The sequence below is a fragment of the Sabethes cyaneus genome, chromosome 3 (assembly GCF_943734655.1).
Source record: "Sabethes cyaneus chromosome 3, idSabCyanKW18_F2, whole genome shotgun sequence".
NCBI lineage: Eukaryota > Metazoa > Arthropoda > Insecta > Diptera > Culicidae > Sabethes > Sabethes cyaneus.
Window position 1 is genome coordinate 150,590,013 of NC_071355.1, and position 15,229 is coordinate 150,605,241.

Genomic DNA, 15,229 nt, shown 5'->3' on the forward strand with positions numbered 1-15,229 from the left:
TGTTGGTTATACCCCGTCGAAATGCACATCTAGCACCACTGCCAATCTACACCACTGATCGTTAGGCTACACCTGTTGTCATTTGAGGGATTGTCGCCCGATGATCGGTCAAAGAGGGCACAGTAAGGAATATGTAAACATTGTACATTGTAAGCGATCGGAAATCTATTGATACACGCTGCTGCTATTATTTTCTTAAAGCTAAAAATACTTAAATATTAACTTAAAATAGTGTTAAAACTAATTCCTTAAACCTATTAGTACATCTATTCGCTAAGTGCGAGTGTTCTTATTGCTATATTTGCCAAAACGGTGAGAAAGATTTAAAATAGTGAGTTTATATGCTTAACCTATTGTTCTTAAATTTCTAAAGTGAATAGAATAGTGAATCAACTACCACAGCTCGGAATTAGATTATTACGGCTAAACGGATAGTACTGCTAATCTTAATCTAATTGTGCTATTATCGTTGAGAGGTGAGACTTATACCTAAAAAGTAAAACTGATTAGTAAACAAACTTAAACCTATAGATTACCTAAGCCTAAAAGAACGGTGTGATATCGTTTCAAATTAATTGGTTAGTCACAAAAGATAGCGAGAATCACTAAAAGTATGCTATGAAATATGTTACTTAAATCCTAAATTAAATTTAACTGTACGTTTACAGGAATTTTATAACCCTGCCGTTAATAAAGTGGTTCATAAAATTGGATCTTTCTCGTTGTGACCAACATCTTATAAAATTCTTTTACGAATCGATACCGAGATGTCGAAGAAATCCACCAATCTTGGACAGGTAACCGCCGTACCGGCGCCAGATGATGCAGGGGCAGGTAACGCTAGTGTCATAGTTGTACCTACAACCAATCCCGTCGGCTTGGTTCCGCCTCCCAGCATAACGCAGGTAAATTCGAGTCTAGTTAGAGCGCAATCGGCACCAATAGTTCAAAATACTGGTGCGTACCCGAAGGCACAAGACTCCGACGCTGTCGGCAACAAGCCAAGGTCAATTCCGTCCGCGCCCGAAGTTAGACGAAATCCGGTTCGTGAAGTCAGAAGGAAACTCGATTTCCATTGTCAGTTGTGTAGTAATCGTGACAGTGATCAAATGGTGCAGTGTGATGGCTGTAAGCAGTGGTTCCACTACGAGTGTGTGGAAGTTACGGATGACGTAGCGAACGTGTCCTGGATCTGTCCTATTTGCAATACCGCAAAGGATTCAACACCAACAGCGATTAATCCCCCCACCAGTGCCAACACCAACCAGAGTCATCACGACATGACGAGTGTGCAACAGCAAAGACAGGGCGAACCAACTAAGAATAACGTTGGCGCTGGTCGACCGAAGAGTAATGCGGGTTCAGGCAGAAGTAAGGCGAGTTCAGCAAGAAGGATGAAAGATTTAGAGCTACAACAGCTCAATGACGAGCATGAGCTGGAGAAGAAGTTTCTAAAGAAGAGGTACACGATCCTGAAGGAGTACGGTAGCGAAACGTCATCAATCGTCAGCGATAGGGAGAAGATGTCGAAGATTGAGGAATGGGTAAAAGAAACAGAGCGCCATGGTGAGGAGATCGATTCCGGTTTAGTAGATGAGGACACGAATGGACATGCATCGAACAAGTCGAAGCAGCCACTGGAGTGCCAAACTCCGGGTCCCACTCAGAGCAACAACCAACGATTGAATCATCCGGACCAACCAGGTCCGCAGTCGCAACGTGCACCTACGCACCGCCCGAGTTCCATCGAAAATCGAGCTTCAAACATCCCATCCATGAATCCAGGCACCTTGGTAGATGGAAATGATTTCATTCCCGGGCAACGTTCAACACCACTTCACCGGCCAGCTGTGCCACCTCTGACCGTTAACGACGAGACGGTGTGCATCCTGAATCGAAGTCAGCTCGCCGCACGCCAAGCGGTTTCCGAAGATCTGCCAGAATTTAGTGGAAATCCGGAGGATTGGCCGCTGTTCTTTTCGATATTTAACTCTTCAACTCAAATGTGTGGGTTCTCGAACGAAGAGAACATGTTGCGGCTGCGGAAGTGCTTAAAGGGCAAAGCCCTCGAGGCGGTAAGGTGTCGTCTACTCCATCCATCCAACGTAATTGGAGTAATGTCGACGCTGAAAATGCTCTACGGAAGACCGGAGGCTATTGTGCAAGCTATTATTCGAAAGATTCGTTCGCTACCACCACCAAACATGGAAAAGTTAGAAACGGTAATAAACTTTGCGCTTACGGTGGAGAATCTTGTTGCCACGATTCAGGCGTGCGAGGTCAGTGATTTCGTGTACAACTCGTCGCTTCGGTACGAATTAATCGAAAGACTTCCGTCATCTCTCAAAATGGATTGGGCCAGATTCTCTCGTGGCAAACCGAGCCCAACGCTCATCGATTTTAGTGCATGGTTGTACACAACGGCAGAGGACGCAAGCACAGTGATGATCGGTAACAACAGCAGCGAACCTCGGGGAGGTAAAACGGACGGCTTTCTGAATTTTCATTCCGAGTCGGAGTCGATAAGCGGCATGACGGAAACGGCGGCTAAGGCCGCTGTTGTAATTAAAGAACAATGCGCCGTATGTAAGGGGAACTGTCCATCCGTAACGAAGTGCAAGAGGTTCGAAGAATTCAGCTACGAATCTAAGTGGGCAACGGTGAAGGAGTGCAAGCTGTGCCGGAAATGCCTGCGAAAGCACAACGGATCATGTAAGCAGTCGAAACCCTGCGGAACGAATGGATGCGAATTCCTACACCACCCGTTGTTCCACAACACGCAGAAACACGAAGCTTCGAGATCTGTGTTACCGCAAGCAGCCAGCTACCCCAACACTAAAACGGAACCGAGAACAGATCATAGTTGCAACATTCACCAAGGTCAGTCGGAGATTATGTTTCGAATCGTTCCGGTGATGCTGTATGGACCTACAAAGACGATACGCACCTACGCGTTCGTTGATGATGGATCCGAGCTCACTCTAATGGAGCAAAGCCTCGCTGATGAGTTGGGCGTGCAAGGACCGATAAGATCATTATGCCTAAGGTGGACCGGCGGAACACAGAAAATGTCGCAGTCTCAACAGGTCAACCTGCAAATCTCCGGTGTGCATAGCTCGAAGAGGTACGAGCTATCAGGAGTGTACACGATGTCCTCCCTGCAAATTCGTCCGCAAACACTGCTGCTTCCGGAACTTCAGAAGAGGTATCCTTACCTGGAAGGATTGCCTCTTGAAGCGTATAACGACATTAGTCCTCGAATTCTCCTCGGTCTAGATCACGCTAGGCTTGGCCATGCCGTCAAAAGTCGAGAGGGTCACGACAACGAACCTATCGCTGTCAAAACACGTTTAGGGTGGATGGTGTTCGGAAATTGTTCCAACGCGAAGGAAACTGAACGGTACGTGAATTACCACAGCGTGAAAAGCTGCGAATGCAACAAAGATTCCGATGAGGATCTACACAAGATGGTGAAATCATACTTCTCGCTCGATAGTCTCGGAGTCGTCAAGCCGGATAAGCTATTGATGTCGCAGCAGGATCAACGAGCACAAATGCTCCTAGAAACTCATACCCGTCGGACAAGTGCCGGCCGATACGAATCCGCCCTCCTCTGGAAGTACGATAATGTTCGGCTTCCGGACAGTGGAGCCATGGCGTTGAAGCGGTGGAGATGCTTAGAAAATCGTATGAAGAAGGATCATGCCCTGGCCGATGCGATAAAGTCGAAGATCGACGACCACGTTAGCAAGGGCTACGTCAGGAAGTTAAATCCAGAAGAACTCCAGATTTCCAGATCTCGCGTGTGGTATCTTCCGATCTTTCCGGTCGTCAACCCAAACAAACCCGGTAAGATGAGACTGGTATGGGATGCAGCGGCCACCGTCCACGGAGTGTCGCTCAATACCTTTCTACTGAAGGGACCTGACCAGCTGACATCGCTTTTTTCCGTGCTGGTACAATTTAGAGAGTTCCGGGTTGCGGTGAGTGGAGACATCCGCGAGATGTTCCACCAGGTACTAATGCGGGTAGAGGACCAGCACTGCCTGCGTTTCTTCTGGAAAGACGACGATCGTGCGACGCAGCCGAGTATTTTCGTAGTACAGGTAATGACCTTCGGAGCCTGTTGTTCGCCAAGCACAGCGCAGTACGTGAAAAATAGTAACGCAAAGCGGTTCGAGCGGGATTATCCGGAAGCGGTTGATGCAATAGTCAAGCGTCACTATGTGGACGACATGCTCGTGAGCGTTGAATCCGCGGAAGAAGCAATCCAGCTGGTGCAGGACGTGAAAAGAATTCACACTTCAGCCGGCTTCGAAATGCGGAACTGGATATCGAACTCCGATAGTGTGTTGGCCGCGATTAGTGAAAAAACCACCAAGGAGAAAAATCTTGACATTGGCGACGAATGCGCCACCGAAAAGGTGCTCGGGATGTGGTGGGATACCTCGAACGACTGCTTTACCTGCAAGGTTTCGGCCCGATATGACCAGGAGCTCATGCTAGGGAACCGTCGACCAACGAAAAGAGAGGTTCTTCGTACGCTGATGATGGTGTTTGATCCACTGGGGCTCATCGCACACATATTGATGTTTCTGAAGGTGTTGCTTCAGGAGATCCGGCGAACGACGGTTGGCTGGGATGATCCAATTGAGGACCCCCAGTACGACAAATGGCTATCGTGGCTGGCAGTATTCCCACGGATCGCAACGATTGAGGTTCCGCGTTGTTATCGTACGCTAGCGCCCGTAAATTCCGTAGTGCAGATGCATACATTCGTCGATGCAAGCGAGAATGGATTTGCAGCTACGGTATACCTTCGATTTGAAAATTACGAGACCGTCGAATGTGCGTTGGTCGGCGCCAAAACAAGAGTCGCGCCGCTTAAGTTTTTATCTATTCCCCGTTCCGAATTGCAAGCAGCAGTCATTGGCGTGCGTCTTGCGGATTCGATATTGAAATCGCTTTCAATCCACGTTAGGCAGCGAACGTTCTGGACAGATTCGAAGGATGTACTCTGCTGGATCCGTTCAGATCACCGGCGATTTAGCCAGTTTGTAGCATTCCGCATTAGCGAAATCCTCGAAACGACAGATGTAGTTGAGTGGCGATGGGTGCCGACGAAACATAACGTTGCCGACGAAGGGACGAAATGGAAGCGAGCGCCTGACCTAGCGAGTAACAGCCGTTGGTTCCGTGGGCCGGAATTCCTACGTCACAAGGAAGAAGATTGGCCGGTGGATCCGTTTTCTGGAAGAACGACGGAAGAAGAACTTCGACCGCATCTGCTTATTCACAGTTTACCCAGTGATCCGCCAATTCGTACACAAAACTTCTCGAAGTGGTCCAAGCTGCTACGCGTAACGGGATATGTTCTACGGTACATTAACAATCTCAAACGTAGCTGCTATGGGAAGCCACGCGTACTTGGGCCGTTGCAGAAACAGGACTTCATCGACGCAGAAAATCACCTGTACCGCTGTGCACAGTTAACTGCCTTCGCAGAGGAAACCGCCATCCTCGCAAAGAATCGTTCGTTGTCGAATCCAGTGAAAACGATTTCTAGATCTAGTTTACTCTATCAGTGGTGTGCCTTCCTGGATGAAAATGATGTACTACGTGTCAAAGGTCGCACGAAAGCATGCGCATTCATCGCTAGAGATGCAGCTGAACCAGTAATTCTTCCGCGGGATCATCATGTTACCCGCCTCATCATCTCATCAGTCCATGAAAGGTTCAACCACCAGAACCACGAAACAGTGATTAACGAAATACTCCAACGCTACCGTATTCCTCGCCTGAAAGCAGCGTATCGCCAGATCCGGAAAGACTGTCAGATGTGCAAAATTCTTCTCGCTAAACCACACCCTCCAGCAATGGGTGACCTTCCTCCAGCTCGGCTGGCCGCATTCAGTCGACCCTTCACGCACATGGGAATCGATTACTTCGGTCCGATATCGGTGTCAAGTGGAAGACGTATAGAGAAACGGTGGGGGGTTATCGCCACCTGCTTAACCACTCGTGCCATTCACCTGCAGATCGCTTACACACTGACAACTGAATCCTGCGTTATGGCTATCCGAAATATCATGGTTAGGAGGGGAATTCCTGCGATGATCTACAGTGATCGAGGAACTAACTTCCGAGCTGCCAGCAAGGAGTTGCAGAGCGCAACAGCGAAAATCGACCACGACGCCCTGAAGAGCGAGTTCGTCTCGAGCAACACGGAATGGTCTTTCAATCCTCCCATCACACCTCACATGGGTGGAGCGTGGGAACGTTTAATCCGCAGTGTAAAGCAGAACCTCGAAGCCATGCAGACGAGCAGACATCCAACACACGAAGTCTTGGAAAACACTTTAATAGAGATCGAGAACATCGTAAACTCTCGCCCGCTGACCAACATTCCTGTGGATGGAGACGATCATCGGGTATTGACGCCCAACCACTTCCTGTTGGGGTCAGCTAATGGTTTGAAATCCTGGGTCACTCTGGACGATAGCCCTGTCCTACTCAGGAACAGCTGGAGACATTCGCAGGTGTTAGCAGACACCTTCTGGAAGCAGTGGGTTCGAGACTATCTGCCCACGATTACTCGTAGGACCAAGTGGTTCACTCCGGTGAATCCGATTATGATCGGAGATTTGGTGATCATTGTTGATTCGAAGCTTCCTCGAAATTGTTGGCTGAAAGGTCGTGTCATCGCTACGTGTCCGGCTCCAGACAGCCAGGTCAGAAAGGCGACGGTACAGACCGCATCCGGCGGCATCTACGAGCGACCAGCGGTGTCTCTGGCGGTCCTCGACGTAGGCGTAGGAAGGAATACGCTTCATCAGGAGCCTTCGCGCATTCCGGGGGGGAGTGTTGGTTATACCCCGTCGAAATGCACATCTAGCACCACTGCAAATCTACACCACTGATCGTTAGGCTACACCTGTTGTCATTTGAGGGATTGTCGCCCGATGATCGGTCAAAGAGGGCACAGTAAGGAATATGTAAACATTGTACATTGTAAGCGATCGGAAATCTATTGATACACGCTGCTGCTATTATTTTCTTAAAGCTAAAAATACTTAAATATTAACTTAAAATAGTGTTAAAACTAATTCCTTAAACCTATTAGTACATCTATTCGCTAAGTGCGAGTGTTCTTATTGCTATATTTGCCAAAACGGTGAGAAAGATTTAAAATAGTGAGTTTATATGCTTAACCTATTGTTCTTAAATTTCTAAAGTGAATAGAATAGTGAATCAACTACCACAGCTCGGAATTAGATTATTACGGCTAAACGGATAGTACTGCTAATCTTAATCTAATTGTGCTATTATCGTTGAGAGGTGAGACTTATACCTAAAAAGTAAAACTGATTAGTAAACAAACTTAAACCTATAGATTACCTAAGCCTAAAAGAACGGTGTGATATCGTTTCAAATTAATTGGTTAGTCACAAAAGATAGCGAGAATCACTAAAAGTATGCTATGAAATATGTTACTTAAATCCTAAATTAAATTTAACTATACGTTTACAGGAATTTTATAACCCTGCCGTTAATAAAGTGGTTCATAAAATTGGATCTTTCTCGTTGTGACCAACACATGTTATTCAGGCAAAAGTTGTTTCAATAGAGTAATGGATGTTTGTTGCGTTCTGTATCTACAACTAAACAACTTCTAAAACTAAGATTCGAAATAAAGCCTTTATTTATAAAAATGTTTGTTTTTGTTCGAATATATATGTGTCACACTGTAAAGTCCAATTAGAAATCTAAGTTTAGGTTCAATTCCAAATACAAGTGCAATTTGTATATTGTATATTCAAGACCAATTTCAATTCCTACTTTCATTACAACTTTAAGTCCGATTTCAAATTTTGTTTCAAGTCCAATTTAAAACCGACTTATTTTTATTCTAAATTTTAAGTTAAGTGATGGTGGAATAAACTAAAGAAAAATTCGGAAAATTATGCTCTGTCATGTGGAAATGTGTTGAAGAGAAAACGAGACGCAAAAAGAACAAAAAGGGAAAAGAAGAAAACGGGAGTAGTAGAAAAGTAAAGTAAATCGAAACAATAAGAAAAGGCTGAAATGGAAAAAGGGAAAATGACAAAGAAAAGTAGCTAAATGAGAGATAAGAAGAAAAAGCGATAACGAAAACGAGGAAAACGAAAATGAAAATGTAGTCAAACTGGACTGAAAAGGAAAAAAACGGAACAAACAAAAAATAGCGAGAGACAAGTGGGATAAAACGAAAAACAGAACGTGACAGAAAAGGAGAAAACGCAAGACAAAATAAGAGGAAGAACGGAACAGACGAAAGCAAAAAAATTATAAGAAATTATAAGAAATTATAAGAAAAATACGAAAAACGGAACAGAAAAGAAAAAACAGTACTGAAAAGGGCAAAAACGGAAACCGGAAAAGAAGATATAAAAAAACAGCGGGCAGAAAAAAAGGAAAAACAAGAGAGAATACGAGGAAAATAAAACAAATAGAGGGAAGAGTAAGAAAAATAAGAGAAAAAGAAAAGAAACGTGACATAAAATAAAAGAAGAACACAAGAAGGGGTAAACAGTGCAGAGAAAAACCAAAAAGGAAAAGAAAAATAGCGAGAGAAAAATGAAAACTGATAGAGAAATCGAGAAAAGCGGGAAAAAGAGATCCAAAGGGGTATCGATGGAAAATGATAAGACAAAATGAGATGAGAAAATCAAACAAACAAAAAAAGAAAAGAAAAACATACCAAATAATATAGGGAAACTTCAGAAACAAAGTCAAAAATAGGAGATTGAAAAGGAAACCCGGCTGGAACATGATAAAGAAAGCCAAAAACAGCATAAATGTGATGAAAAGAAGAAAAAATGGAACATTGCTATGGTGAAAAATTAAAAGATGCAGACGAAGAACGAGATGGAAGAAAGTTACAAAAGACGAAAACGGGAAAAGGAAACAAAAGAAAAAAACGAAAAACTCGAAACAAAATTACAAAAAAGAAATGAAAAACTAACAAAATACGAAGAAAAACAAGACAAAAAGAGGAAACGCGGAAGGAAAAAGAAGAAAAGTGAGAGCGAAACCAAAAAAGCGAAAAAAGAAATCCACAAACACTTTTAGTTGAAAGTAATTTTTGTGTCCAATAAGCGTGTAGGGCGCTATATCTCTGCATATTAGCGTTGGTAAGAGGAAATGCTTATCAACTTAGGGACTATATTGACTCGTTTCATTATCCCTGATTTCCCTGATCGCGGATAAGTTCAAGTTGTTACGTGGTTTTTGAGCCGTAAATCTCGCATGTGCATAGTATTTTTCGATATAAATTAAATTATGGTTGTATATGAGCACCATTGGCATTATATTAAATTTGTTAAAAAGGTATTTTTTATATCTTAATTTTCGTAGTTACTGGCTTTACAAGAAAATTTTCGAATATCCAGGTTAGTCTCATATGACTGATGCTTACATATTTACATTATCCATCTAGCTCCGCCCATCTACTAACAACAATTCCTTTCCCGAAATACTTGTGAAGATGCAGAGGATTCCCTGGTCTTTAGTAGCAACAAGTATTGGACTAACATTCCTTTCCATCCCATCAGGACCCGCATTCGGACGTGGCCGGCGTCGGTATTGATCAGCATGCAGGGACCTGATAATGTTGCACAATGAAAAATAGCCTGCTGTCCCAAGTATGCTTTTTCCAACCATCATTTTGCAATTTTCATCGGTCCTGGTCAATAACGGAGTAGCAGCACACGGGCGGTATCCTATGCTTATGCTTATGCTTAAAGTAATTTTTGTGTCCAATTGCATTTTTTAATCGAATTTTAAACTTTAAACTATTAAAATTTGAGTTTCAATTTCAAAACTAATATCAAATGTAATTCCAAGCCTAATCTCAAGTCCAATTTAAATCCAATTTAAATCCAATTTACGTGCAAAAGTGTTTCAATTTTAATTCCAATTTTAAATTCAATTTCGAGCATAATATCAAATCGAATTTTATATCCAATTTCATCATTGATTTTAAATTCAATTTCGTGGCTGATTCAGTTACATAGATAGATTCAGTTTTCATGTTTAAACTTCAAGTAAAAATGCTAAAAACGCAGTTTTTTTAGGGGGGCCCCCTTCAGTTAGCCAACACCGGAAGGACAAAATTTTTTTTAAATATTTGTAATGGCCTTACTAATAAAGTAAAACTTTCAATCCAAATTACTACAAATTCAAGTTCAATTTCAAATCCAATTTTAAGTCTAATTTCCAGTTCGGTTTGAAATAAAACTTTAAGCCCAAATTATTCCAAATGGAAGTCTAATATAGCACGTTGTGTCAAGTCCGATTTTAAGTCCAATTTCAGCATTAATTACTAGTCCACTTCCAAGTCTAATTTTTAGTCCAATTTCAACTGTGATTTTAGATCCAATTGCATTCGAAAGTTCAGGGTTTTTAACCTAATCGGCCAGTATTTTTGTGATAAGTAATAATATATTCGCCATCCTAAGATTACTCAATTTTTATGATTCTCTGATAGCGATTCTCTATGAAGTTTCTCATGCTCCCAATCGAAAGTCCGCAGTTTTTAGTCTAACTGGCCGGTGGTTTTGTTAAAAGCAAATCAATTGCCTAGTAAGGCCATTGCAAAGCATTTTCAATCAGCATTTTGTAACCCCCCCCCCCCCTCCCCAGCCTTGGAAATTGGCTTGAAAAATCGGAGGGGGGGGGGGCAAAAAAATAATTTGTAGGATATGAGTTAAATTTTTTTGTATAAAATCAATTGTCTGCGGGCTTTAAAGCCTGAAAAACTCGAAAAATGAGTGTACGAGTTGAGTTAACGCTTCTTAACGCACGAAATAGAAATGGAAGTTCAAACAGTGTAAGTTCCGAAACTCGGCCAAAAAAATTTTCTTTCGTTTTTGTCTTTTTGTTCGAAGATTTTTGTATGAAAAATAACAATGTATTTATTGAAAGCAAGAATAGATTTGGTTTTCACGTTTAAACTTTAAGTAAAAATGCCTAAAATCCATTTTTTTTGCTCGATTAAAAAATTCTCTTTGTTTTTTTTCGACCCCCCCCAATCAGTGGCCCAATACCGGAGGGACAAAAACTTTTTTAAATATTTGTAATGGCCTAATTGACTAGCCATTCTAAGATTACTTGATTTTTCCATGCCAAAACATGCTAGTGCCCCACGTTCTGTTTATGTCTGGACACGCTAGTGAAAACGGAACATAAAAAGATTAGAAAAAGTGGAAAAAACGGGAGAGAAAAATAAGAAAAATATTAAAAAACGAGAAGGCTAGAAAGAAAAATATGAAGAACGAAAGAGAAAAGAAGAAAAATGAAAAAAAGAAGGTAGAACCCTAAAGAAATCAAAGAAAACAGGAAAGAAAATGAGGATGAACTGAAGGAAAATGGATAATAACCGGAATAAAAGGGGAGAAAAAAGGGATAAAAGAAGGAAAAGAAGAAGAAAAAACACTGGAGCTACCGAATGGAGAAACGAGAACAGAAAAAGTGGAAAAACGGGACAAAAATAAAACGAAAAGGAGAGAAAAAAATTATACTAGAAGACAAAAGGAATAAACTGGAAAGAAAAACTCAACGCGACAGAAAAGGAGAAAAAGCAGGACAAAACAGACAAACGAAAAAAATTAATGAAGAAAGAACGAAAAACGGAATAGGAAAGGAATAGGAGTGTTAAAAAGCGATAAAATACGAAACAAAAAAGGAAGAAAAAAATCAACACGGGGTAGAAAATGACAAAGAACGAGACTAGAAAAAAGAGAAAAGGACCAGAAAACAAGGAAAAACGGAACAAAGATAGCTCAGAACTCAGGAAAAGGGCGAAAAACGGGACAACTAAAGAAGAAAAAAGGAACAAAAAAGAGAAAAAGCTGGATCGATTGGTATATATGCTTTGGCCCTCTGGTCCTCGGATTAACTTAGCGTTTTTCGATCAATGTCTAAAAGGAACACGAAAGGAAAAAAGACAAAAATCCAGACAAGAAAGGGAATGTGGAACAGCAAACAAGAGAAACCAAAGGAAAGAGAAGAATAACGAGAGAGTATAAAGAACATCAATAGAGGAAACGAGAAAAAAAGCAAAAAAAAATTGTCAAACAAGGTATAAAAGGAGAAATATGGGACAAAAAAGAAAAAAACAAAAACAGGACTAGAGAAAATGATAACTCAGAAGATAAAAAGATGAAAGACGGGAGCCAAAAAAGAAAAACCGGAGAGGGAAGGACAAAAAGAGAGCAGAAAATCGAATAAAAAGCCGGAAAAACAGGACTTCAACGAAGGTGTAAAACGAAAAAAAATCGATGTAAAAAAGTTAGAAAAATAAGAAAGCCGGAAACGGAAAAAAGGAAAAAATAACAAAGAATATGTGGAAAGGAAAAACAGGACAGAAGATTAGAAAAAATGGAACAGGAAACGAAGAAAAAACAGAAAAAATGAGACAAGAAATACAGAAGAAAAGGAAAATAAGCGAAAACCATACAAAACAGATAGAAAGTGAGAGGAGAAATCAAAAAATTTCAATGTTAGTTTCAAGTAAAACTTAGAGTATAATTTCGTGTCCATATACGGTTTGAAGTAAATTTCTAAGTTCAAATTAGAACAAATTTAACTCTAATTTACTGTTCAATGTCAAATTCAATTTCAAGTTCCATTGCATGTCTGATTTTAGGCCCAATTTCATGTCTAATTTAGTTCTAGTTTATGTTCAATTTCAAGTACAATTTCCATTCCAATTTTAAGTTCAATTTTGGTCTTAATTTCAAATTCATGTCAAATTTCTAGTTTAATTCCAAATCTAGTTCAATACAACACCTTCAAATTATTAAATCTGATTTCATGCCTAAACCCAAGTTAATCCGCTAGACCAAATTACTCAAAATTTAAATCTAATTTCCGATTTACAGCTCAATTTATATTCAAAACTTCAAGCCTAAATTGGTCTAAATTCAAGTCCGATTTCAAGTCCAATTTCAACTTTGATATTAAATCCAGTTACACCCGAAAGTTTGCAGTTTTCAACGTATTCGACCGGTATGTTTGTGAAAAGTAATAATAAATTGGCCACACTACGAATACTTCGTTTTGCTGAGCCAAAAACTCTTCTGAAAGCTCGGATACCCCACCTTTTGTTTGTTTCTGGGTAAGCTAGTGAATAATGTTATAAAACATTAGGATAAAATTGAAACTTGATTGAAGAAATGGGTTATTTTTATTATTTATTTTACTGGTACAGTTGGATTTCGATTTTGGCATGGTTCGATTCTGGCACGGTTTCGATTTTGGCAACATAAGTGACACGCATTTGTTGCCAAGCTCGAAATCCTGCTGTATTACTAAATAGTCATTTATTACGAAGCTTAAAACAAACTTTGTGTCTTTTATTTCTCTCTTACTACTATGTACTTATGTTTCATTTTTGGTTATTGCTGATACACCATTAAAGAAGAGGCTTTTGAATCGTTTCTTTTTAATATCTATTTAATATCTTGAATCGTTTAATAACTTGAATTAAAAATTATCTCTCTTTATGTTGCAACAACCCCTCTTCTATACGCTAATTATGTTCGAAACTCTCTAATATATGTATGTCATTTGCAAACACTTCCCCGGCTGAAAACACCTTGATGGCTTCATTCATCGATCCATTCATCTACACAATCGTCTATCTACAGCAACCATAACAATTTGTCACCCAGTCGATCGGTCCGGAATGCTTCCAAGGTGTTGTCATTTCTAATTTCTCTAGGCTAGAGAATCATTAAGTAAGACAAAACCCGAAAACACACACGACGTTGGCTATTTACAGTCCGTGGCAAATGGTGGTACCACAAAATTCCTGACTCTGCTGTGGCATCCCTCCCAAGCAGCTGCCACGGTCGGGCTCGAAATCAAGAAATTTATTCCTTTCTCGATAATAAAATAGCCATAAAAAAGGTACCCAAAACCAGAAAATTGATATTTAACGAAAATATTTACGTCGGGAGTTCCGCGCCGAAGTTCACCGGGAAGCGTTAAAGCGACAGAAAAAGCTAAAGTGAGCGAGCAGCCGAGCGCTTCTAGCTTATCAGCGCATTTCAATCTCCTTCGCCACTAACCCAAACTGTCACGACGACGCTCCCCGTCCGGCCGATATGATGTTGTTGATGTCGTCGTTGTCGGCTGTCGTCGGACCGAGAAAATTTGTTCTAAACTTATTAGGACATTTGTCAAGCCAAATCGCTAACTTACACAGTGGGTCGTAGGTTGTCCGCAAGAACGATAAACGATGGCAAGTGGCGTTTATTTCATTTTTATTTATCATTTTGTCTTTGTAAATGTATAAGAATAACTTAAACTTTAAGAAGTAAAACCGTGAATTTTAAAATCAATCTTAACAAATTAAAACTACTTTCATGCTACCTCTAAATTAAAACGTCCCACTAACATTAATCCTAAGCGAAGGTGTTTGTTTTATTGTCCATCGCGCGTTCCGAAAAAGTATCCCAAGAGAAGGATATGGTATTAAAAAAAACAGCCGAAATTATTCCAAACAAAATTAGTAAGATAAATTCCCTCAGGTAATGAGATAATATCGGAGCCTTTATTTACCATCAATATTTATGGTCGCTCCGCGAGTGTCCCTGCTAGAATTTATATGCATTCGGTAGTAGGTTTCTAAGAGACGTTTTAACGTCTTCACTATCGTTGGGCAAAGGCCATCAGTTTCACATCTCATCTGTGCTACGGGTGTTTCAGAACCAAAGCGACGCGACGTCCGGCTAACAGGAAAAATTTCAAGAACGTCTGCTTCACAAGATAGTGATCGCGGAATTGTACGAGTCATGTAGTTCTTGACTCCGGCGATGAGAGGCACATTTTTCAGCATTTTTCGGATTCTTCCAAAATTATGTTGAAGGCTCACCCAGCAACGACGACGGTTAAGTTCAAGCCATTCTGCGACCCGTTTAAATCAGCCATAAAGCACCGAGCCGTCCTGATTCCTACCACATACATAGTCTACCAGCCGGTTGAACTTTGCAGGTCCCAAGAGGGATAGGCTCGGCGATGCGAGCCCGCCGATCTGTCGGTTGAGCCTTATTTTGCTGCTATATTAGCCCGAGGCCCAATTCTTTGCACTTCTTTTTCGAGCGTTTTCCGCTTCTTGCTATGTGCTTAATGTTTTCTCCCGCGCGCTCATAAATATTTCAATCGCGCAAGTTCTTATTATTGT

General features: G+C 41.1%; 1 protein-coding gene across 1 annotated transcript; it reads left to right on the plus strand.

Moving 5' to 3' along the window:
- Nucleotides 1-767: 767 nt before the first annotated feature.
- On the plus strand, nucleotides 768-6,920 carry LOC128740267 (uncharacterized). Its single transcript, XM_053835806.1, has one exon. The coding sequence runs from the start codon at nucleotides 768-770 to the stop codon at nucleotides 6,918-6,920; it is 6,153 nt and encodes a 2,050-aa protein (XP_053691781.1).
- The last annotated feature ends 8,309 nt before the right edge of the window (nucleotides 6,921-15,229 follow it).

What these genes read in the sequence shown, in the direction of transcription:
- LOC128740267 (XM_053835806.1), top strand. Translation starts at nt 768, where the DNA reads ATGTCGAAGAAATCCACCAATCTTGGACAGGTAACCGCCGTACCGGCG.